Source organism: Anguilla rostrata, chromosome 11, assembly GCF_018555375.3.
Source record: "Anguilla rostrata isolate EN2019 chromosome 11, ASM1855537v3, whole genome shotgun sequence".
Taxonomy (NCBI): Eukaryota; Metazoa; Chordata; class Actinopteri; order Anguilliformes; family Anguillidae; genus Anguilla; species Anguilla rostrata.
The window spans coordinates 1,583,414-1,609,569 of record NC_057943.1 but is presented as its reverse complement, the minus strand read 5'-3'; the positions used below and the strand labels follow the sequence as shown (position 1 = coordinate 1,609,569).

Genomic DNA, 26,156 nt, shown 5'->3' with positions numbered 1-26,156 from the left:
TAGTGTGTGAGTGTTAGTGCGTACAGTACGTGAGTGTGTATGAGTGTGTGCGCATGTACGTGTGTGTGTGTGAGCATGTGAGTGTGTGTGTGTGTGTGTGTGTGTGTGTGTGTGTGTGATGTGGTGTGTGTGTGTGTGTGTGAGAGTGTGTGTGTGTGTGTGTGAGAGAGAGAGTGTGTGTGAGGCTTTCAGTAGTCCAGGTCACTGCAACTGAATTTTTTTCCTCTTTATTTTAACGCTGAAATAAGGAGTCGCCGTGGGAACACTGAGTCTGGACGGGGTGGGACGGGGAAGGGGGAGTGAGGCGGGCGGGGTTGGGGGGGCAGGGGCGGGGTCACAGAGTCTGTCTCTCCGGCCCCTCCCATCACAAGAGCTCGTACTGGCGCAGGTGCATGCGCTGGATGATGTCCCGGCAGTCGTTGAAGACGCGGCGGATGTTCTCCGTGTCCACGGCGCAGGTGAAGTGGGGGTAACAGTAGTGCCGGCCGTCTCCGCTCGCCGTGCTGATCCTCTGCAGCACAGAGAGGACAGACATGAGCCCCCAAACTCAGCAGCCGGAACCCCCCAAACTCAGGAGCCTGAACCCCACAGCACAGGCCCAGCACAGCACACACGCAGCACAGGCACAGCACACATGCAGCACAGGCCCAGCACAGCACACACGCAGCACAGGCACAGCACACATGCAGCACAGGCCCAGCACAGCACACACGCAGCACAGGCCCAGCACAGCACACACGCAGCACAGGCCCAGCACAGCACACACGCAGCACAGGCCCAGCACAGCACACATGCAGCACAGGCACAGCACAGCACACACGCAGCACAGCTACAGCGGGCGAGTCCGCTGACCCGTGTGAGACTCACCAGGAACTCGTCTCGTATGAAATACTTGGCTCTGGTGACCCGCGGGTCCTCCCCTGGTTCAGGAGACGCTGAGGGAGAAACAGACAGACAGACTGACGGACGCAAATTCAGGAGAAAAGGCAGATAGTCACTGGCAGCATGATCACACTGAGCATGCTCCACACCCAGGGTTGCCAGGTCTTTGCACAAATCCACCCCACTGTACCAGAAAGCAAAACATACATGAACAGAGCAGCAAAAGAATCACCTCCGGTCCATGTATGCTACATCAGCACATTGGCCATAATCTTTGCATACAGGCATCCATATTGGACTTCCAGTCGTGACTTCTAACTTACAAACTCAACCCACTGAAAAGGAGAAACCATGGGAACCTTTATAAGGAATAATTAGGTGGCAACCCAGTCCAATCCCAAACCAGGAGAATACATGACATGAAATCGAGAGGACTACCATAGATATGAACTCAAAGCGAGACTCCACACAAATGTTTAATGGCTGCTGTACAGTTTTCAACACCTTTCCCTCAAAAGCCTCCCGGTGAAGGTTCAAAGCACCAAACTGGAGCCAAAAGGTTTTTAAAAAAAAAAAAGCAGTACTGCTCATTCTGAAATTCAAAGCCTCCAACCGCTGTACAGAATTTTTTAAAAGATTATTACAAAGATCATTGAAATTAAATAAACCATGTGACAGAGTTTCAACAAACCCTCAGAAACAAGTTGTCTACGATCATGAAAATGCACTTCTTGTACGTCGCTTTGGATAAAAGCGTCTGCCAAATGAATGTAATGTAATGTAAAACAACTACTAACAAAATAAACCCAAAATTTGAACAAATGGTTTATAACCATTTAATCCGCAATGGTGTTGTGAAATGGTGGTAACTGCAGAATAGATCACTGTGCTTCGGACCAACTGAAAACAATTCTAGAATACACAGGGAGGAGTCAGGAGTGCCCTCTGGTGGTATGAAAGGAGAGATGCAAGAATTTACTTCCTGTTAAAACTCTTGAGGATGTAGTTATCACAATTCTGAAGGTAAAATCACATATTTGTGTGAGTGAGTGTGTGGTGTATGCCTCACCATCATCAGGTGTGGTGTAGCGTGCAAAATCTGGGAAGTACTCCTCGATTTTGGATTTCCCTGCCAAAACCTTCTCGGCCAGCAGGTCCTGTTTATTGAGGAAGAGGATGACGGAGATTGTCCGCAGCCACCTGGAGACACACAGCAGCAGCCTTTAGACTCTGGAGCAAGCGACAAGTGCGTGCGTGTGCGTGCGTTAGTGTGTGTCTGTGACTCTGACTCTGTGTGAGTGTGCGTGCGTTAGTGTGTGTCTGTGACTCTGACTCGGTGTGAGTGCGATCACCTGTTGTTCCAGATGTTCTTGAAGAGGTTGAGGGCCTCCTGTACGCGGTTGGTATGATCGTCCTCCCGGACCACCATGTTGTAGCTGCTGCTGGCCACCACGAAAATAATGGCAGTCACATCTGCCAGGAGAGCCGACAGGTTACCATGGAGACCGCGTCATTTTTTTCAGTTTTTATATATTTATACAGCTTCTCATCCGTACCCCCTTTCAGATGATAAAACTTGAAAACTGAATTAGTATTTTTCACCAGTGCAGTTACAGTGGTTATAGAGACTGGGCACGTTTGGGCTGTGACACTGGGGGAAAATCTGACCGTTGAAGTTTAAATGCAAGGGAATGAGAGCAGGGGTCCTACCATTAAAACACTGAATCCACTTCCGCCTCTCGTCCCGCTGACCGCCAACATCGAACATACTGCGTTTAAAAAGCAGACAAAGAAAGAGCGAGTTACATGACAACATAATCACACTCTCCAGATAACCGAGAAACTGTATGGCTAGAGCACCCCCTACTGCAGTACAGCACACAAATTAACAAAAATAAAACAGATGACCAACTCACTGGAAATTAACTTTGTCGATCTGGAATTTTGTCTCAAAAATGCCTCTGGTGAGCACTCTGCATCGCAATAGGTCCTGGGAAAGAAAGAGAGGGAGGGAGAGAGAGAGAGAAATAAAGACGAGAGAGAAAGAGGGGGTTAATTTCACTATGCATTAAAAGCAGAGCACTGCTAACTGATCTTTCATGAACAGAAGCATCAACAGCCAATAAATATAAAGGGACAGAGACAACAAAATAGTTTTTAAATGGCTGCACACGTTTTGAAGAAGGAGGATTTGATGTTAATGTGTAAACATCACAGCCTGTGCCTGTGATAGCCTGTGTCAGCCTATGCTCCATGCGTCCGTAGTTCTTCACACACACAATAATGGCTACAGACACAGTGTGCCAGTCAGAGGTCAAAGGTGAGAGGAAGGTGACTGACCTGATCGGAGGGAGTGTAGTCGCTCTGCTTCACAATGTCAATCCTGTCTAAAAAGCTGAGAGAGAAACAGCGTGTAAGTTTATGATGGAGGACAGTTTCACACTTTAAACATAAGGCAGCTGCAATCCATCCTTCAGCCAGCAGAGGGGGCACTTCCTAGTAACAGGTGTAAGGGGAACAGCTCCTCTGCACTCAGCTGCAGAACTGACAGAACTGATGAACCAGACGAAGTCGGATAAAGGAAGCAAGATATGAGCTTGCTTATTGATATGAGCTTTTTGATGATGTATTGTTGATGCTGATGATTATATCAAAATAAAAAAAAAATTTGATCACAAAAAAAAAAAAGGAAGCAAGGCTAGTTCCCTGTGGAAATAAAACTATGATTGAGCTCAATAAACAGTGAGAAACGTCCCGGACGTTGTGCTGTGTAGGTGTGTGTTACGCACGGCCCAGACACCACAGCTGCCATCCTGGAAATGTTCACATTATCTAGAGGAAGTAAAGCTGTCTTTAAATGATCAAATTTGAGTTATTTTGCATAAATTGAGGAAACATTGTTTTATAGATCATTTAAAACGTATCACATGGGAGGAAGTTTCACTCCAACATGGCGTCAGGGAAAGAGACTTTTGAGAATGCTGTCAGAACATTTACAGCTATGTTTTATTTTTAAACAGGTGTACGGGTATGTGCTCGGTGTATGGAATAACTTTTTCCTTAAAGGTCAAACATAAGGTCATTCTTTGGAGCTGGCTCTCCAGTCGTCCAATGAGGCACACTCATGACAGGTGAAAACCAGTGATTGGCCACCCGTTGGTCCGAAATGTTGATGTCCACTCACAAACCAGTCGGATTTTACTGGCATGTGGATACAACGGGACAGGAGCAAAGTGACCATTGGTTACCATGGCAAACTCACAGCGTAACTATGGCTGCACTGACACTGCGCTTGTGCACAAGCAGACGCACCCGGCGCTCAAATGCCATGGCAACCAGGAATGTGACAGGGAAGGGTGAGAAGTGACGGGACCAGCGAGGCTGGGCACAGGCCAGGGCGCTCGGAACAACGCCCAATCACAACACGCCCAATCGGAACAACGCCCAATCGGAACAACGCCCAATCAGAACACGCACCCTCAACCTCTCCTGTCCTGTCAATCATCTCAGCCTACACCAGAGGACACTACGCTGACTCCACGATGCCTGGCTCCCATCAGAATGCACTGTCACAGAAGGTGAGACCTTCCATGCAGAAACAGCAGCCCCTGGTGGTCAGATGAAGTAATGACATGGTGTTCCCAAAGAGTACAAACTAGGGATGCAAATTTAGTGCAACTCCTTTAACTGATCTTCAAATCAAATCAAATTTATTTATAAAGCACGTTTAAATACAACCCACATTAACCAAAGTGCTGTACAGGCAGGTAAAATCACAGAGAAAGAACAAATCACAGAATAAAAACAGAAACACTGAGTAAAATCACAGAGTAAAAAAGCATCAAAACACACGCATAGGCACAAATCTACAAGTCACAGGCATAGGCACAAATCTACAAGGCACAGGCACAGGCGCAATGGAATCACATCAGGAGGATCCAAACGCTAGAGAATAAAAGTAGGATTTCAGCCTGGACTTGAAGGAATCAATGGAGGGGGCAGATCTAATTGAGTGGGGGATGCTGTTCCATAGTCTAGGGGCAGCAACAGCAAAGGCGCAGTCACCCCTGAGCTTAAGTTTTGCTCGCGGGACAGCCAGGAGCCACAAGTCAGACGACCTGAGGGACCTGGAGGTGGAGTAAGGGGTTAAAAGATCTGTGATGTACGAGGGAGCCTGCCCATTTAGGGCTTTAAAGACAAGCAGGAGAACCTTAAAATCAATTCTGAACCGCACTGGTAGCCAGTGAAGAGAGGCCAGAATGGGGCTAATATGGTCCTGGGTACCCGTCAGGAGCCTGGCTGCGGCGTTCTGGACCAGTTGCAGGCGAGACAGGGAGGACTGACTAATCCCAGTATACAGGGAATTACACTAATCTAAGCGGGAGGATATGAAGGCATGGACGACTTTCTCATCTCATCTTTAAATGACAGAAAAGACTTGATTTTGGCAATGGAACGAAGCTGAAAGAAACTGGCTTTAACTACTGCATTGACCTGCTTGTCAAATTTAAAGGCGGAGTCAAATATCACTCCAAGGTTTTTGATATAGGGTTTGACGAGGGTGGACAGGTTTGCGTATTTTTAAAAACAAGGTGCTGTTTGGCCCTGTCAGGGGTCCTCAGGGGCCACTGCATGCCTGTGACACAAACACAATGAGACCCAGCCGCCCACCAGCACAGACCGGGATTTCTACAGGCAGCTTCGAAGGTGGCGAATGCGCGACTCACAACGCACCTTCATTTCTGAACTCGCTTCAGCGCACAGGGACTTACAGAGCGCCGTCAGAGTTTTAAACACTCCACCCAAACACTCAACCATCCGACCTGTGGCACGGGATGCTCAAACCCCACATTCCAACAACCGTAGCCCAGACGAGCCAGTGCCCCCGCTGCGTGAGAGGCAGGACCAGCACGCGCTTTCCGGAACACAGAAAGCATCACAACAGCGTCGTCAGAAAGGGCTTTCGGAGAAGACGCCTCGGACCGAAGAGAAGCGCTGCTGGCAGCCAGCGTCAAGCAGGCGAAGGGAAGCCGGGGGAATAAAGCCTGCCTCTCAGCCAGCCAGCACCTTTTAAACGGCCTCCTTTACCAAACTTTATAACCTGAGAGAACGTATGAAGCCGCAACACGAGGGTAGAATTTCACACACCTACATTCTTTTAAACAAACTGCTCCTGACTGGCTGGGGCTTTTAAAAGCGCGAGAGAAAATAAACAAATCAGACAAAATCATTTAAAAAACCGAAGCGGAAAATGGCTGTGTGAAACACTGAAGAGTGTTTTCAGTTCAAACCACTGAACCACACACACACACACACACACACACACACACACACACACAACACACACACACACAACACACACACACACACACTAGCACACACACTACACACACACACAAATGTTGCACACACACCACACACGCATAACACAACACAACACGCAGCAACACACCACACTCACACGACCACACACACACACACGGCCACCACACACCAGCACATACATACACACACGTGTGTGCACACAGCCACACCGCCGGCACAGCACACACCTGCACCACAACACACGTGCACACAAAACCCGAACACACCACACACCACACACACACACACACACACACACACACACACACACAAACTGTTTGTGCAAGACTGGGAGAGTAAGGAGAGGGAGAGGGAAAAAGAGAGAGAAAGGAGAGAGAGAGTGAGAGGGAAAGAGAGAGGGAGAGTAAGGAGAGAGAGAGAGAGAGAGAGTAAGGAGAGAGAGAGACGTCTTCAAAAATAGCTCTCTGGCACCCTAGCCTGCAGCTTGGTTGCCACGGAGACGAAACCACAGGCACTATAAATAGACCATTAGCTCCAAATATTAACTGGTGACGGTACAGGGAGGGAGGGAGGGGGAGAGAGAGAGAGAGAGAGTGAGGGAGGGGGAGAGAGAGAGAGAGAGAGAGTGGAGGGAGGGAGGAAGGAAGCAGAGACAGCAGGAAGAAAGGAAGTGAGACAGCAAGAGAAAAAGGAAGTTAGTGAAAGAGTGAGAGTGGGAGAGAGAAGGAGAGAGAGAAGCCAGCCCACACATACACACACATATACACACACACACACACACACGCGCAAACACATGCTCACACAAACATACATATACACACATATGCACATACTGTATATACACGCACGCACGCATGCACATACACATACAGACATACACATATATATATATATATATATACACACACACACACACACACACACGCGCACACATACACACATATATACACACACACGTATGTGCAGACACACTTGGCTTTACATGGTCCAGGTTAATTTTTGTGTTTTCCTAAGCACAGGACAGGACAGGACACGTAACAGCGATATTCCCCTGGCAGTTATCCTGCAGCCTCATTCACAGCCCATGAGGTGCACCCAACTGACCAGCAGGGGTCACTAGAGAGCGATGAACGCAGACCCCTAACTGACTGACACCCCCCTCAAGCCTCAGCGATGGACATTGGGTTGGGAGGGGGAGCTACTGGCCAGTTGGCACTGGCACGGTCTGGGTTCGATCCAAGGCCATGCAGCTCACCTGTGCACCAGCGTGGTGCAGCCTTAACCCCAAGCCGTCCAGCAGCCCACTACTGCCGTGTGACTGAAAATGGAGCCCTAAATGTGACCAGAAAGGTTTTTATTTCTATTTTTTTATTTCTATTTGCTGAATTATAATGGATCTCTGAGGGGACAGAACCATACCGCTGCTGGCCTCTAGGAGGCGACGGACTGAAAGTCCGGGTTCAGTTATACAGCTGTGTGTGGTCTTTCTGCAAACCACCTGTAGGGGGCTCAATCTCAGCTCGATTCCAAGAGGAAGGCTGCTTTCCAAACCTCATACTCGTGTTCTACCTAGAGCATACAGCACGTGCGGAAGATAAACAGTCATGTGATGAAGTGCGTTCCAAACTCAAGAACGCAACAAGGCAAGGATGCGAGACTTAGCCAGAAGTTCTCTTTGTCTTCTAAAAAAACTAAGTGCACTCCGATGCAGACTTCTCCATGTTTTCCTTACCAGAAGCCACTGCGTTTTCTGCTCTGTATTTCAGGGTGAAAAGGCAGAAGGAGGCAGAAGACAGGAGGATTTCGTGCACAAGTGTAGGTATATTTTATTAACAGATTTTTGTAGTGTCAATGTGTTTCTCGCTAAGATTAGAGGTCAGTTGTGGTGATATCAAAGTTCCAGTACATTTAAAATCTAACGGATTCTAAGCGTTCTTATGATAAGAGTAGTCTTGTAAGTGTACCTGGAGGCGTGTTCTTACAGGAACATGACAACGCAGAACACAAGAACACAGTTTGGAATGTGACCAAAAACCTAATTCTGTGCATTGCAGACTCTTCCTCCAGCGGAACACTGATTGCAATAAATCATGGCTGCCCAACCCTGTTCCTGGAGATCTACCGTCCCGTAGGTTTTCATTCCAACCCTAACAAAGCACGCCTCATTCTACAGCCAGAGCAGGGCTGCCCAACCCAGTTCCTGGAGATACACCATCCTGTAGGTTTTCATTCCAACCCTAATTTTGGCACACCTGATTCTACTAATTAGCAGCTCAAGCAGACCTCTAGCTGTTGAATGAGGTGTGCTTCGTCAGGGCTGGAGTGAAAACCTGCCGGACGGAAGATCTCCAGTTAGAAACTGTTCCCAAATGAAACCTGCTGTTACCCAACACTGCTAGGTATTGCTCCTAATCTGCTGCAACAGGCAAAGATCTCTAACTGACAAGCAGTGATTTTGCTGTGGTTTTTCAGGAAGAAAACCCTTAATCTGGTAAATGGTGGAAGCCATGGCAAGAAAACATTAGTTTCACTCTTTAAATGTGCTCTGCTGAGCTGCTAACCGGCCGTATTCAAACACACCCAGTAAGACAGGAGCCCGCCCTTCTGCTTTAGCATTGCTAGCATGCTTAGAGCTGGACAAAGGCCTAAAGGATCCATCCAAAGTGGAACTCACAACAACAAACATGTTAAAACACATATTTCATATTTTAAAAGTTCTTTTTCTTCCAGTTTTGGAAGAAAGGTTTTGGAAGACTATTTTCAAATGGTACAAAAGATCAGATATTATCAGTGATGACAGAACCCTGCAGACTTTAATGAGCAACGGTGTCAGTCCTGAACCACAGTAAAGGACAGACAGGAACTCAGTGAGCAACTCTGCACAGCCTCCAGAAAAATCCCTCCAATTACAATCCGGTAAATGCAAAAACCATAGAGGAAGTCTGTGCGCATCAGTGCTCTGAGTTTGCACTGATACCATCTGAGGGAAGTGGAGATGGGCAGACTCGGGCTTGTCTGTGTTTGGAAACTGCCCCGTGTTTGCCAAGTGCCCCGTGAGGGGTATAATACTCACTACTGCGCACAGTCGATCAGCTGGTACTCGTTGGACCGCTCGAAACAGGCCTGCACCCCCTCATCCTGCCACAGGTACTTTGCGTGCTCATAGAACTCCTGCAGAGGACAGCGAGAGGTGGGGTTAGAGCCAAGGGAGGTGGGGTTAATACTTTTTTCAGTTAATAACTGAAACAGAAACTTAAACAGAAAGTAATCACTTGAGCAGGTAACTCTTATAGGGCACTCCACAACCTGTTCCTCTTTCTCTAGAGACTTAAAGTATTCAGGCAAAATGTTTTCTTGTTTTTGTTTTGCAACAAAATCACAAAGCTGTGAAACCTTGCCTTGGAGTGAAGTATTTAATAACACAAGCACAATGCCTTTTCATCCCAAAAGAGGCGGAGTTTCTACAGGTTGTCATTCACTGCTTCGCAATAACCAATCAGGAGACTGTTGCTCAGCGGAACACACTTCCCTTGCCCCAGACGCAAGCTCCGCCCACTGCAGGGATAACAGGCACCACTCCTCTGCTGAATATTCTGAGAGGGTGTGGGTTTACTCATGCTCAAAACATGGAAGCGGTCTGGTTACTCAACCTTAATTATCAATTAATTATGTTGAGCAATTACGTAAAAATATACTGCACTCGGGTGCTTTCCAAAGAACGCGTTTAGGGTGTTTCTCAGCAGCGAAACAGGTGCGGTGTGATCTGAGTCATAAACAACTGAAAAGGCATATTGATGAATCACCCTGACACACATTCATTAAGACATTCAGACTGGCTGTACTTCAAAGACGTTCACCCACATATGAAGAGATGTGCATATTAATAGAATTATGTATGTTCAGATGTGGAATTGCGGTAAAAAAATAAAAATAAAAATAAAAAAAGTGAAAAAATAAATAAGTACATCAGTAAGATAAGTCTACTTTAAGTAAATAGATCTGAGAAAAATTATCAGGGTTAAAGTGCTAGAACATTCCAAACAAAACAACAAAACAAAAAACCTACTGAATTGGCCTTCCATAGCCCTGATATTAATGACAACAGTTCTGGAAAATCTCCAAAACTCCCGGTGCATTCTGGGAAATGGAGTTGCAGAGCTTTTATGGAAAAAACTATCCTGTGTCACGCTGAAGATGTGAACACTTAGAGCTCGTCCCTGCCGATGAAGAAGCCCCCACCACAGCCCCCCCCTAAAGAAAACAGAAAAGAGAGCAGTGCTCCACAAACAGACTCTTGCCTTATCAGTCACATGCCTTCATTGAGGGAGGGGGGGGGGGGCAGGACAGGGGGGCTCATTCCAATCCTGCAGCTGGCCCATAATGCAGTGGGGTAAAAGATCAATGCTATATTGTTTCTCTCTATCCATTTGCTGTTTTTTAAATTATTATTTTCAGAAACACACCCCTTCCCCACCACCACCACCACCGCCCCTCAAAGATGGTCTCACAGAGACACTCAGATCATTTTGTGTTGGCTTGCTTTCAGGACCCTCACTGTAACCCCACTGTCTGCTCCACACACTACTGTCTGAGGTGCCCTTGGTGGGGGGGGGGGGCAGCCTTTTCTCTTTTTCTCTTCACATTTCGGAAACCCTGTGCCCATCCCAGACGGTCGTTCCAAATATGGCCATAAGGAAGCAGAGTGGAGAGACACCAGCAGTGCTCGTGTTTCCAGTAAGCGAACATTCGCACGTGGTTCCCTCTCTCAAAACGGCCCAGGACCCCGCCCACGACCCCGCCCACGACCCCGCCCAGCGCTCTGCTAACACGCAGCTAGTAATACACAATGGTCTTCCTCCTAACAAAGATCTCTGGGAGTACCGGCATCCATGACACCGGCATTACCGACACCTGCCGTCACACCTGCCGTCACACCTGTTTCCACTAAACAAATTTCCCAGCCCTGTGACCCCAATACAGCTACAGGAAGGAACTGACAGGGCTAATTAGGTGCACAAATGCCTGTGACGATTGCACTTCCAAAATGGAGCGCACCCTGAGGTCGTACTTACTCATTCCGTAAGCTCGCCTATGACTCCAATCACATTCCACAGTCACACCACTCAAACCGGGATACACCCGTCTGTGCACAAAACAATCAGCCAAGAAAAACACAGTGTGGTTCTGCTTGAACCTGGGTGCAGGGTGGGGCGGAACCGAGAGAGGCACAGCCTCCGTTTCAGTCACTAACGGTGAGGGGAGCGGAACTAAGAGAGGCACAGCCTCCGTTTCAGTCAGTAATGGTAAGGGGAGCGGAACCAAGAGAGGCACAGCCTCCGTTTCAGTCAGTAACGGTGAGGGGAGCGGAACTAAGAGAAGCACAGCCGCTGTTGCAGTCAGTGACTGTGAGGGGAGCGGAACCAAGAGAGGCACAGCCTCCGTTTCAGTCAGTAACGGTGAGGGGAGCGGAACTAAGAGAAGCACAGCCGCTGTTGCAGTCAGTGACTGTGAGGGGAGCGGAACTAAGAGGAGCACAGCCGCTGTTGCAGTCAGTAACGGTGAGGGGAGCGGAACCAAGAGAGGCACAGCCTCCGTTTCAGTCAGTAATGGTGAGGGGAGCGGAACTAAGAGGAGCACAGCCGCTGTTGCAGTCAGTGACTGTGAGGGGAGCGGAACTAAGAGGAGCACAGCCGCTGTTGCAGTCAGTGACTGTGAGGGGAGCGGAACCAAGAGAGGCACAGCCTCCGTTTCAGTCAGTAATGGTGAGGGAGCGGAACTAAGAGAAGCACAGCCGCTGTTGCAGTCAGTGACTGTGAGGGAGCGGAACTAAGAGGAGCACAGCCGCTGTTGCAGTCAGTGACTGTGAGGGGAGCGGAACTAAGAGGAGCACAGCCGCTGTTGCAGTCAGTGACTGTGAGGGGAGCGGAACCAAGAGAGGCACAGCCTCCGTTTCAGTCAGTAATGGTGAGGGGAGCGGAACTAAGAGAAGCACAGCCGCTGTTGCAGTCAGTGACTGTGAGGGGAGCGGAACTAAGAGGAGCACAGCCGCTGTTGCAGTCAGTGACTGTGAGGGGAGCGGAACTAAGAGGAGCACAGCCGCTGTTGCAGTCAGTGACTGTGAGGGGAGCGGAACTAAGAGGAGCACAGCCGCTGTTGCAGTCAGTGAGGGAGGCGCACACTGCCGTGCGCAGGGGGGAATCCTCCTGGGTCACAGGTTAGCAGAAGTGTGGCCCCAGAGGGGGGCTGTTTAGGGTCATTAAAGGTAATCAGTTAACGAGCAGAGCACAGTGGCCACACCCGCTTCTCTGGGGCTCGTATTATTACTCTAAATGAGACCCAGGGGGCGGAGCCAGGCCCGCTAATCACTGCCCCAAGGCCCACAGCCCCCCCCTTCCCCCTACGGCTCTGGCAGGTACAGAAGCACAGAAGCCTGTGCCTGTGTCAGACGCTAGGTCCCTGCACTGCGCTGAGGCTGTGTGGGAGGAGCACTGTCAAACTGGCCAATCCAGAGCAAGCACAGGACAGGTGGGGAAGCCGGGTCTACCTGGGCACTCTAAGGCTATGAACCTCACAAGTAATGCTAACCCAGAGGTGCCAGTCTGTCAACTGGCTGGAGCAACAGTGCGTTTTTTTGGGGGGCGGGGGTGGATGGGGGGTTTGGGTGCTTGGATACTGAGTTTGCAGACCAGGGTGGGGGTGATTGAAATTTCCACCTTGGGAGGGGGGTGCTCTCACTTTGTGCTGTGAGCGGATACATTATTTGTTTAATCTGGGAACTGGTTTATTTTTAGTTGTGGTCCGTCTATTTGGTGTGAGATTCGTCTCCAGTCCGAGTCTCTGCAGTAGGACTGCACAAAGGAGTCACGTTCCTACCACAAAACACCCAAATATCTACAAAATACAAAATACAGGGGCTTAAAGCACGTCTGTACGCACGCCTCTGAGTGTTATGTAACAGGAGATGGGCTTGGGAGCGTCTGTGCGGACGGCTTTCCACATCGAGAGCTTCAGCCCGTCACCGCCGCCCGGCCAACCAGTCAGGTGGGTTCGGTCAATGCCACGCCCCGTAAAGAATGAGCCGAGGCGTGGAGCTATTTACCACACCGAACCATCGCTCCATATCTGTCACTCAGAAAATATGCAGAAAGGGCGAATACGTCCCTGCCAGACTGCCTCCGCTGCACTGCAGATCTCCGTGGTTTCCCGTGGTGTTTTTGTTTTATTTATCGACGTGTACACCAATATTTATGGAAGTAAAAGTCATTAAAAGTGTCAATTTTCCATACACGGTGCAGTATGTAAGCTGAGCGCAGAGGTTTAATCTGTGTGGACACATCGGGGGAATAGCGGTCGAACCGTTTGTGAAATCACACCTGGAGACACGCGTTCCATTGGTTAAGCTCAGGTGGAACCCGTCAGGGTACAGTGGAGTCGGACCTCGATTGGTCCTCTCACAAGCCCCCATTTCTGTGAATGAGAAAGGGGGGTCTCACCGGGTCACTGTGACTGAGATCCAGAAAAGACCAAGGATTGGCTAGTTTGTAACCTGTCCGTTTACAGTAGTACTGCGGTCATATCTGTGTTTAGCGGGCCTGTAAATAATCAAGTGTCTCATCTCTACCTCTCTGTCCCTCTCTTCTCTCCCCTGCTCTCTCTATCCCTCTGCTTTCCTTTCCTTTCCTTCCTCTCCTTCTTTTGGTTTTCTACCCCCATCATGTTCTCTTTTGCTGTATGTGTGTGTGTGTATACATGTAAGAGTGTGTGTGTGTGTGTGTGTATACTGTAGATGTGTGTAGGGTGTGTGAGATGTGTGATACATTAGTGTGTGTGTGTGTGTGTGTGTATATATTAAGAGTGTTGTGTTGTATACATGTGAGTGTGTAGTAGCGAGTGTGGTGTGTGTGTGTGTATACATGTAGAGTGTGTGTGTGGGTTACCGTTGTGTATACATGTAGAGATGTGTGTGTGTGTTGTGTATACATGTAAGAGTGTGTGTGTGTGTTGTGTTCATAAGCATTTTGTGAATGAGGGTGTGTGTGGTGTGTGTGTATACATGTGAGAGTGTGTGTGTGTGTATACACTTGTGTATACATGTAAGAGTGTGTGTGTGTGTGTGTGATACATGTGAGAGTGTGTGTGTGTGTGTGTGTGTATACTGTTCGAGTGTGTTGTGTGTGTGTGTGTGTGTGCGTTGTGTGTGTGTGTGTGTGTGTGTGTGTGTGTGTATACATGTAAGAGTGTGTGTGTGTGTGTGTGTGTGTGTGTGTGTGTTAATGTAAGAGTGTGTGTGTGTGTGTATACATGTGAGAGTGTGTGTGTGTGTGTGTATACATGTGAGTGTGTGTGTGTGTGTGTGTGTATACATGTAAGAGTGTGTGTGTGTGTGTGTGTGTGTGTGCGCCCGTGCGCGTGTACTCACAGATGGAAACTCGAAGTCGTTCTGGCTGGCGAGGTTGAGGATGTACTCCATGTGGGCCTTGTTGTCGGGACAGGCCAGCAGGACGGGGGGCACCAGTTTGCTCATGGCCGACACAATGGTCTGGAGCGTAAGGGAGAGAGAACGCACTTACAGTCAGAAGGCACAGACCACAGACCCAGCCCAACACACACCCCACACACTACAGACCCAGCCCAACACACACCCCACACACTACAGACCCAGCCCAACACACACCCCACACACTACAGACCCAGCCCAACACACACCCCACACACTACAGACCCAGCCCAACACACAGCCCACACACTACAGACCCCACAAACCACACACCGTGCACACCACTGACCCCACAAGCCACTCACCCCACAAAGCACACACACCCGCACACTACAGACCCCACAAACCACACACAGCCCGTACACTACAGACCCCACAAACCACACCCCACAAACCACACACACCCGCACACTACAGACCCCACAAACCACACACACCCACACACTACAGACCCCACAAACCACACACACCCCGTACACTACAGACCCCACAAACCACACACCCTGCACACCACTGACCTCACACACCACTGTCCCAACACACACCACAAACCCCACACACCACAGAGCCAGAGTCCACCACAGACCAAGTGCAAACCACTAACGCCACACACCCCCCACACCACTGACCTTGCACACCACAGACCCCGCACACCACTGACCCCATGCAGCTCACCTCAATGGCTTCCTTAATGTTACTCTTAATGCATGGAATCTTCATTTTCCTCTCCCTGAAAAATAAAAATGAGCGCTGGTTCAAATATCCCAACAGGCAGTTTTTTCCCGCAGAAAAACCTTTTTTTTTTTTTAAAAGTAGTAGCAACCACACAGACCGCAGTTCTACTCTGTGCAGTTAGGAACAGTTCGCTGCGCTCTGCAGTTGGTTTATTTCAGGTATATTTTTAAACTCCACTTGATGCAATTTCAGGTCCATATACAGATATTCTTTACAATTTTCTTCATCACAAAGAACAAACAAAAACAAGCAAATACTGACATTTACTTCTTTTGTACAGGACAACCTGTGGAACCATCAATGAAATGAAAAGCTGCACCTACACCTTTCTAGGGATGATCTCTCTCTCGCTCACACAGACACACACACGCACACACACACTCACACATGCTCACATGCGCTCACACACACGCTCACACACCAAACAACCACCAACACTTTAAATGGGCACATTTCCCTGCTCATTGATGTGCTTAACCTGAGAAAGCGATCAGAAACATGCTTGACCATCAGCTTTCACCAGCAATTCAACCCAGATCATATATCACATATTTTGCAGAAATGAGTCCATTCCATCAGCTGTCTGACATGCATATAGTGCAGATCTATAGTCTATCCTCAGGTAGTATTTTTGGTGACTGAGGACTTTATCAGAATCTGCAGTATCTGTCTGTACCAGAAGCATCGGAGTCCCACTGGACACTAGGCCAATCAGAGTCTGAGTCCCACTGGACACTGGGCCAATCAGAGTCTGAGTCCCACTGGACACTGGGCCAATCAGAGTCTGAGTTTCACTCCACACTGGAGCAATCAGAGTCACAGTCCCGGTCTCACTCCACACTGGACCAATCAGAGTCCCCATCCCACTCCACACTGGACCAATCAGGGTCAGAGTTGCACTGCACACTCCAGCACAGCTGCGGAGATCAGGAAGCATCTCTTCAGCTCACAGGTGTGTTAAAAATAACCACCAGCAGGTAAAGTATCAATCATTAGCTTTTTTAACTAACCCAGAATTCTGCGTACATCTCACTGGTGCGGGCAGTGCTGGAAACACACAATATCCTCACAGCTTTCCCTTTTACATCCACCGTCCAGTTTCTCTGTCAGATACATTACAGGAATATTCACTCTCCCCTGAAATTCAGACTCTTTCCTGAAACTCAGACTCTCCCCTGAAATTCACCCTTCCCTGAAATTCAGACTCTCCCCTGAAATTTACTCTCCCCTGAAACGCAGACTCTCCCCTGAAATTTACTCTTCTCTGAAACACAGACTCTGCCCTGAAACTCAGACTCTCCCCTGAAACACAAACTCTCTCCTGAAATTCAGACTCTCCCCTGAAATTCACTCTCCCCTGAAACTCAGACTCTCCCCTGAAACACAAACTCTGCCCTGAAATTCAGACTCTCCCCTGAAATTCAGACTCTTCCCTGAAATTCACTCTCCCCTGAAACACCTGCAGCTAGCCTTTGTCAGTCTTCGGGCTGGAATAAAAGCTCAGCGCTGACAGACTGAGCTTCGGACAGCGAGCGCCTGACCAATCAGAGCCACTCTTACGCGAGGAGGCGGGGACAGCCTAAACTCTTGGTTTAGAGGGACAGGTACTCACTCTGTATTGTAGCCGTTGACATGCAGGATCTTCATCTGTTTGACTACAGTACTCTTCCCAGACTCTCCCGCTCCTGCCATGCACGCACGCACGCACGCACGCACGCACGCACGCACGCACGCACACACACGCACACACACGCACACACACGCACACGCACACACGCACACACAGAGGGGGAGAGAGAGATCAGTCATTAGGCAAATCTCACAGAACACGGTCCTCACGTGACATTACTGCTGGCATTAGTATGACACAGAGGAACCCCACACACTCCCCAGTGTAGGAGGGGTGTGTGCCTTTCCATCCCCTAGGTGAGAATCATTCATATGCACAATAATATCAGCCTGTATGGCAGGTGCCCTGGAGCCCAGGTGCCCTGGTAGGACCTCCCATCAACTCTTTATGAGTGATGTCATCAGTGAAGCCTCTAACCCTTCAATAAAGAGGACCAGAGGCTCTCAAACATACGTCCATAAGCGACTGAAATAAGCAAGCAGAATAAACTAAGCGGGGGGAGCGACAGGGATCCCCTGAATATCTCAGAACATGCCCAGTTCGTTTCGAGAGTATCAGGGCACCTTCCCACACAAAGGACAAAACTTACTTTACCTACTGTATAAAAAAAATTTTTTTAAATAAATTTAAAAAAAACACATCGGTAGCTCCAGAAGGCGACGTGCAATTTGGCCGTTGCATCGCCCATGGTCTGGGAGGGTTCAGTTATTATGGGGGTATTATTGCCTCAAAATTAAATAACTTCATTGTGGGATGTAACTTCAGCTAGGACTGTATTCAACAAGCGCGCGAATTAGCAAGTTAACTAGCTAAATATAAGCTGGAACTAGCAAACTGCAGACTGGTGTTAGGATTGTTTACCCTTTTACAGCACGATACTCAGCATGATACCCAATAACATCCTGCTGACATACTTAGCCAGCAGTAGCTAGCTAACATTCCCCCCTCCCCAAAAAAACTGAATGTTATTACACATACAACACAACGTCCAACAGAGGAATATACTGAAGAGTCTGCTTGTGTGTGGTTTCAGACCGAGCGAACATGCATCCAGCAGAGACAGACTCTGGAAGTAATTTCCAATTCTTGAATGGTGACTCTCACACACACACACACACACACATGCGTGCACGCACGCACACGCACACGCGCACACACACACACGCACGCACGCGCGCGCGCACACACCAGTCTTTGTGCATGTTCTGGGGTTATAGGGGAATTCAAAAGTAAAAAGAAGGAAAACCCCACACACCACTCTTCACTGCTCCCATTGATTGAGCTATGCGACTGACTTTCACCCAGACTCAGACTTCATCAGCCACCAGAGAGTGACAGTCGCCCCGCTAGTACAGGTAAGTACTACATACAGCACCACAGGTAAGCACTAACACAGCACCACAGGTAAGCACTAACACAGCACCACAGGTAAGTACTACATACAGCACCACAGGCAAGTACTAACACAGCACCGCAGGTAAGCACTAACACAGCACCGCAGGTAAGTACTACATACAGCACCACAGGTAAGCACTAACACAGTACCACAGGTAAGTACTATATGTAGCACCACAGGTAAGCACTATATACAGCACCACAGGTAAGCACTATTTACAGCACTATAGGTAAGTACTAAGTACAATACCATAGGTTAGTGCCACCTATAGTATTACAGGCAAGTTCTACCTACAGCATCACAGGTAAGTACTACTGTACTACCTATACCTATACGACCTATACGCGCACATGCACACGCACACGCGCACATGCACACACACACACACACACACGCGCGGTGGGACAGCAGGCCCCGTCTCCACCCTGGGACAGCAGGCCCCGTCTCCACCCTGGGACAGCAGGCCCCGTCTCCACCCTGGGACAGCAGGCCCCGTCTCCACCCTGGGACAGCGGGCCCCGTCTCCACCCTGGGACAGCGGGCCCCGTCTCCACCCTGGGACAGCAGGCCCCGTCTCCACCCTGGGACAGCGGGCCCCGTCTCCACCCTGGGACAGCGGGCCCCGTCTCCACCCTGGGACAGCGGGCCCCGTCTCCACCCTGGGACAGCGGGCCCCGTCTCCACCCTGGGACAGTGAAAGCACACGCCCCTAACGAGCCCGGGCACCTGCGCTTCACCTGGAGAGCGAGCAGCCAGGTGCTGCTCCCTGCTTCCCGAGGGCCTGATCCCATATTCCCGAAGGCGTGTGATCCGATATTCCCAATTCAATCTCCCTTCCGACGAGGGAAGGAGAGAGCGCTTTGAGTGAACAGGAACACGCACAGCGCAGTCACTCCAACGCTGAACCGTGCGCAAAAATGTCCCCGTAAACCTCTCCAGGGCTGAGCTCTGAAGACCAGTGTCCCCAAAGTATAAACACTACCACCTGATTGGCTGCCATATCCACTTCCCAGCAATGAGGTCACTGATTGGGTCCCCTTTCTGCTGAGTTGAGGCCAGTATCAGAAAAGCCCATTTCCAAACAATGTGACAGGAAATAAAAAAACAGGCAGGAAAAACAGTCATGATGGAAGGTGTAGTTTGTCCACGTCTTCAATCCACAATAAGGGGGACGGAGTGTGGCACAGTGGGTAAGGAACTGCGCTTGTAGCCAAAAGGTCGCAGGTTCGATTCCCGGGTAAGGACACTGCCGTTGTATCCTTGAGCAAGGTACTTAACCTGCATTGCTTCAGTATATATCCAGCTGTATAAATGGATACAATGTAAAGTGCTATGTAAAAAGTTGTGTAAGTCGCTCTGGATAAGAGCGTCTGCTAAATGCCTGTAATGTAATGTAATAAGTCACAATATAAAGCTACAAAATGAAAGGCCACCGCAGCATTGACACTGTACACTGGCCAACAGGAAGAAAACTCTCAAAAGGTTCCAAATCCACCTGCTTAATTAAAATTAATTGAAAATCAGGTGACGCTGCAAGGGTGTAATTATACAGGAATGTGTAATTCGTGCTGGAAATGTGACCAGTTGTGTGACTCACTCTGACCTGGTGCAGTGGATGTGAGTGATTCGCTCTAATCTGGTGCAGTGGATGTGAGTGATTCACTCAGACCTGGTGCAGTGGATGTGGAATGAAACCGCACATCCACGGCGGGGACGCAGTGTCTGCCCTTGGCCGAACTGTGCAACTCAACACTGTACAGGAAGCACCCGAACCGCACAGACGGGACGACCAAAACAGCAGCGCAGGGCTATGCTACGCTAACAATTTCCCAAGGAGCACACCGGCTGGTGCTAAACTGATAGGCTCAGGAGCACACTAATGCATCCCATTTAGTAGACATGCTCCTACGTTATATTTCCAGTTAGCACACATCAATTTTCAGGAGCAAATACTCCTAAAATGGGAGCACTGTAGCGCCCTAGAGGGGGACATCCAAAGGAGTAGGGGTACCCCAACATCGTACCGTAGTGATTCACGTTACAAGCCTTTCTCAGGGATCCATGGGCAGTACCACGCTGGGATTTGAAACGGCAACCTCCGAGTTACACACTCAGTTCCTTAAAAACCCACGACACAGCCGTCAGGCTCGTCTGTGGGGCCTTCCAGAACCGCAGAGCCACCGTCGGTTCTAGAATAATTCGGCGTTCTGCAGCCACTGTAGAGAAGGGCGCTGTCTACTGTACACTGCACACATTACCCTCAAATTCAAGACACATCAAGGTTGCCATGTTCTGTATAATGAGGGGACGAAATGAGGTTCACATGCACTGAAAAAAGAAAACGGTGTTCTAACAGTGGAGGGTTCAGGCGGGTCTGTGATGGCGTGGGGAGGTTTCAAGGCCCAGATTGGGTGCGCTCACACCCTCACAATTCAAGGGCGATGCCAGTCATTAGTTAGCAGGACCGATTTGACAACTTTGCCACGTAAAAGCGCTTCCGTCCTGCAGAGGGGGGGAATCGCCAGACGCCAACACCACCCTGAACACAGGACCATGGCAGTATGAGGAACACCAGCACCCCTGAACACAGGACTGCAGTCTGAGGAACACCAGCACCCCTGAACACAGGACTGCAGTCTGAGGAACACCAGCACCCCTGAACACAGGACCACAGATGTCTGAGGAACAGCAGCACCCCTGAACACAGGACCACAGATGTCTGAGGAACACCAGCACCCCTGAACACAGGACCACAGATGTCTGAGGAACACCAGCACCCCTGAACACAGGACCACAGATGTCTGAGGAACACCAGCACCCCTGAACACAGGACCACGCAGTTTTAGGAACTTGCACCAGCATCATCCACCTGTCACAGTCGGAATGTACAATTGGCTGCAACTGCCACACAGTGCACACACCAGAGTAGTGTAGATGGTACCCTTGCCCACTGTGAGGGTGTTCAGTATATTTTTCATATACTATAAAAAAAAGTAAAGGATGGAATATCCATTTTAAAGTGCGTAAGTGTGGACCATTCTCTTCATCTCACTCTGTGGGACAGGCCAATCAGAAGGCAGTATGACATCAGGAGGGGCACTGAGGGTGCGTTAACAGCCATACACAGGCAGTCTGTCCACTTTCAGAAACCTCGATCGATTTTTCTGGAGCCAAAATCTGTCGCCTTTCTTTGCGATCTTTCTGGTCCCCCCGCAGAAGGCTGAAGGCCGTTACTGGCTGTGAGCAGATGCCGTTGGCAGTCACACTTTTGCTTAAGTTATGTTATCTAGTACCTCATTTTAAAATCAAGGACGGAAGCTCCATCTTTCACCAGAGAAGTCATTCACTTTGTCAGGGTTTGTGCGGCCCAGCTTCTTTTGGATGACATCACTACCAACGCAACACTGCAATTGGTGCAACAAGTAACAACCAATAACTGCCAGTAGCTCCTGTCCTGGTGGGCGAATGCAGTTCGTGTTAGTCGACTAAACTTAACCAGACCTAATGACTCCAATAAAACTCATGTCTACCTTGCCACAAAAATGTTTCCTTTTTTTTTAGCATTAATACTTTCTGTACAGCAAAAACACCAATAATACTTCAAGTCCTACTCAACCCAAAATACAGGGATCAATCAACCCAACTGCCATCAGACCTGGGGAAACGCACACAAACAACAGCGAGCGCTAAGCAACTGTTCATTTCTTAGGATTCCAGCACAACACGTTTTTACCTCTAAAAGGGGGAGAAGTACCCACTCATCTTTAAGGAGAAGGAGCCCAGCGCCTAAATTACTGTTCCGAAGATGTACGGCAGCCAGCACGTCTGTAAACTGACCCCAGGCTTACACACATCATGCTAGAAGGCTACGGCAGCAAAGCTCTTCCGATTGTGACTTATATTGCCATTTGAGGTGTTAATATTTATCATTTCGATCATTTTTTTTTTTTTTACTTTCACAATGGCCTACATTCTCACGGACAGCGGCGCTCTTACGCTAACGGCTTCGAGGGCTAGGACACGCGCCCAATAAAAACACAACCAATTAAAATAATCCTTGTCACTGGTGGTGCAATGTCAACGGGAACGAGGTTAACAAAACACTGAAAATGTGGGTGACAGAATTTACCCAACAGTGCACTGAGGCCGAAGCCTCCTCTCCAGTGAGAAGTTAGCAGCTGCATTCCCAACATACATTTATAAATGTGTTCTAATTTTCTTTTATTTTTTTAACACATTTGCAGTTTTTTCTTGGATGATGGCCTTAGACTTATTAACTGTAACTTTACATTACCATATTCACCCTTTTTTTATTGCGCTTGGGAGATTCTGAGGGCATCTTGGTTAGGTTCCATACTCAAAAATACTGGTGAAGTAAAATCTCAGATTCAAACCTGCAACCCCTCTGGGTGAGAGCCATGTTCCTTAACCACTACACCACACTGGCATCCAATCAGAAGAAGGCTCGAGTCCCAAGGTCTACAGCTGTGTAACAAGCTTTCTTTTTAACTGAAGCACAATCAGGCCAATTATTTTACCTTGGGCTGTGCTTTCACATACGGGCATTGATATGACAAGATATTGAAACAGGCCCAAAAGCATGACTTTTGCCTTTTTTAAAAATATAATGTGTACAGTGGTTAGAAAAACAACTGCCTTCAGAATCTCGTGAAGACTATAAATCATACATGCCCTTTAAAGAAAAATGTTTAAAGGCTGTCATTTTAAAATGTGCCTTGTCGGGTAACCCACATCGTTCCAGATGCGTCGTTAAAATCTAGCCAACAGCTCGTACCAATTTAGGCAGTTGACATGTACCTAACGTTAATTTACACGAATAAACCGCATTACCTTGTGATAAAGGTATTTTTTCAACCTAGTGGTCTACCTACCGCTTAATCAGTATATTACCGAATACAAGTAGTCGAAGGAAACTTATTTTCCCATTAACTTATTGTCCAATAGTTACTCATAACATTCGTAAAGAAAAGTTGTTCATGAACCGACATGGGGAAAGAGTGGGGGTAAAAGTGAAATATCTAGTTCAGGCTGTGCCAGGTAGAGGGCATGTCTTGTTATGCTGCAAACGTGTTCTTCACGGTGTCCCAAATTAACCACCACTTCCCCTCACGCGGAAATACCGGTAAGGCGCTCGGAGCGGAGAGGGTGTGCTGCATTTGCACTAAAAACAAATCTACCTCTTCGACAAACACTCGCGCTTCACAATCAATCGGGAGTCGCTCGGGCCTGCGGGGTTGGCTAAAATTAAATACGTCCCAGATTGGGGAAATGGCCACGAAATGGTGAACCCCAGTAAATCGCCATGCTAGACATGCTCTCTCAGATAGGCTACACGACAGCAGGCATCACAGATCCGTGTAGGCTACAATCGTAACAGGCTACTGTAGCTTGAACAATGCAGCCATACAACCTTTTAAAATACTGAACATTAAAAAGGCGTGACGTGCATGATGTCACTTGACACAAAATGGCAAAATGGTTGTTGCGAAAAGGGCTCGTTTACATGTAGGCTACAGCAGTGTGTGTGTGTGTGTGTGTGTGTTTAGTGTTCACCCGCACCTAAAAATACCACAGGCACACACAAACATGCGCGGGCCTACGTAAGGTCCCGGAAAATGTTATTTATTTATTTTATGTGTTTTGCTAAACCAGCAAAAAGACAGGTAGTGCTCAGCTAACAAAATAAACATTTAGAGCGTGCTCACCTGGCACGCATCAAGCCAAATAAATTAGCCTATTAACACACAACCAACCTAGACATAGGCTACATCACATATTTCATACATATTTACACTCGAGTCAGTGTGACACTTCAGAATTTCGTAAACTTACCTAGCAGCAGCAGCCGGTGTGTAGCGCGGTATAACTGTTTGTCTTTCTGTAACTGTTTTTCAATCTTTTTGTTCGCTTCTCGTTGAGATTTCTCTTCGTTTCGTTGGTCTTCGGTCCTACTGTTGCTCAAACAACCCATCTTCCCGCGAAAACAAATAAGGATAAGGGGAGGGGGAATTTAAAAACTAAACAATCCTGGATCCCTCAGTTGGCCCACGAAATTAACACACTGACAATGATTTGTGACATATCGCTCGTCCAGGGCCTACTGAGGCTAACGCTAACGACTAAAGAACAAACGACTGTTGCGACTGGAATTCTTTTCCAAAATATTGCCTTAAACGTACTATTGTTACGAGTACATTATTTTATACAGAACAGTGAAAGGGTTGTTGGATAGTGTGGATGACGACAACAGGCCACCTTCTCAGGCGGTGAATTTGTTCTAAACTGTTTATATTAAACAGGCTGTGTTGGTCTTCTATTCAGTTTAACAGGCTAAATTAATTTTAGATTTCCCTCTATGTCACGGTGTCTTTAAAACTGACGTAAATTATTTCATTTCACGAATCCCACTAAGGTCGTAGCCTATGGTTGAAGCTACAGCGAAGAGGAATCCAAAACCGATTTTATTTCAACGTCGAGAATCCTTCACTTGCCCCAAAGCACGTAGGCCTATTTCATTATCGTTGGTAAAAAAAAATAAAAAATATAAATGTTAAGCCTACATTTGGAACGTCTTGTATGTCTCTTAATTTCTTTCCTACCGTCTTCCTCCACACAGAGACGAGAGAGCGACAAGGAACCCGAAAAAAATAAAAATAAATATTTACACTAAAATTACCGCATGTGCATTATTCTGACAGTTTCCCGATCTGGCTAAACTCCGTTTAAACCCGTAAGTGGATCATGTTGTTCCTACTGACACTCTGATGATCGGTTTTAGTCCCAGAAATAATTTGATTTTTTTCCTCCAATTTTCCTTCTCTTCAGCGATGGTTGCTGTTGCTGGTTTTGTCCAAATCCGAAAGGCCCCTCTCTCTCCCCGCTTTTGTTGTTTTAATTTCTGTCGCTTTTCACATCCGTAAACCTAACAGTACCGGTCTCCGACTCGTAAGGTAACTCCTAAATCGGCTCCGATGTCTCTGATTATGGCGAAACTACGAGAATTTCTTCGGTATTTTCCCGATTCGTGCAGGTATGGGCTCCAGTCAGCCCTAGCCTTGTACTCCCTTTCAATCCGAATGGTAGGTACACATGTGCATTTAGATACATGAACACACCGCGGCTCCTACGAACACACTCCGCTACGGCCGGGATTCCTCCGTAGACAGGCCGCGTGTACACAGATGCGAAAAAAAGCTGTTTCTCGTGCGCTTTATTTGCTTTTTTCCTTTTCTCCGGGAATTGTACATTGAGACAGACAGCGTTGGAGAGATGGGGTGGGGCAAACAGCTCACATTGAACCCTGGGAACGACCATAGTTTAATCACATGACTGTACAAAACGTCATCATGTTGCAATCCTGCGGAGGGAAGGCGCCCTCTTCAAAGGCCGGAGAATGTGCGGACAGCACGCGCCAGAGACGGTGACCCCGCGAGTCTTCCTCAGAATCTATGTTCCTCAAGACACATTACAAATATTAATACTACAGTTCACTTCATGAAAATGGCTCCAGCATGACGTGTACGTGTTCGATGTAATGAAGAGGTTCTATTGTTAGCCTGTTCAACCATTGCCATTTCAAGATTTAGCCTGCTCCTGTTCCATCCGTTTCAAGACAATGGTGAAATTACTGTTTTTTTTTTGTTCGTTTGTTTTTGGAAGATGAACTATTT

At 48.1% G+C, this 26,156-nt stretch overlaps 1 protein-coding gene across 1 annotated transcript; it reads right to left on the bottom strand.

Annotated features, from left to right (window-relative positions):
* Positions 1-211: 211 nt before the first annotated feature.
* On the bottom strand, positions 212-25,798 carry LOC135235176 (guanine nucleotide-binding protein G(s) subunit alpha-like). Its single transcript, XM_064300424.1, has 12 exons — positions 24,319-25,798; positions 17,052-17,124; positions 15,380-15,434; positions 14,627-14,746; positions 9,281-9,378; positions 3,223-3,277; positions 2,799-2,872; positions 2,593-2,651; positions 2,235-2,355; positions 1,952-2,082; positions 868-935; positions 212-511 (listed from the first exon to the last, which is right to left on the bottom strand). Exons 1-12 carry the CDS (start codon positions 24,455-24,457, stop codon positions 365-367), a joined length of 1,140 nt encoding a protein of 379 aa, XP_064156494.1. The 5' UTR covers positions 24,458-25,798; the 3' UTR covers positions 212-364.
* Between the last annotated feature and the right edge of the window lie 358 nt (positions 25,799-26,156).

Excerpts from the sequence above, each read along its gene's own strand:
- LOC135235176 (XM_064300424.1), bottom strand. The coding sequence starts at position 24,457 with ATGGGTTGTTTGAGCAACAGTAGGACCGAAGACCAACGAAACGAAGAG. Across the intron at positions 14,747-15,379 it reads ACATTAAGGAAGCCATTGAG|ACCATTGTGTCGGCCATGAG; the intron begins GTGAGCTGCATG and ends CTTACGCTCCAG. Across the intron at positions 512-867 it reads TCATACGAGACGAGTTCCTG|AGGATCAGCACGGCGAGCGG; the intron begins GTGAGTCTCACA and ends TCTGTGCTGCAG.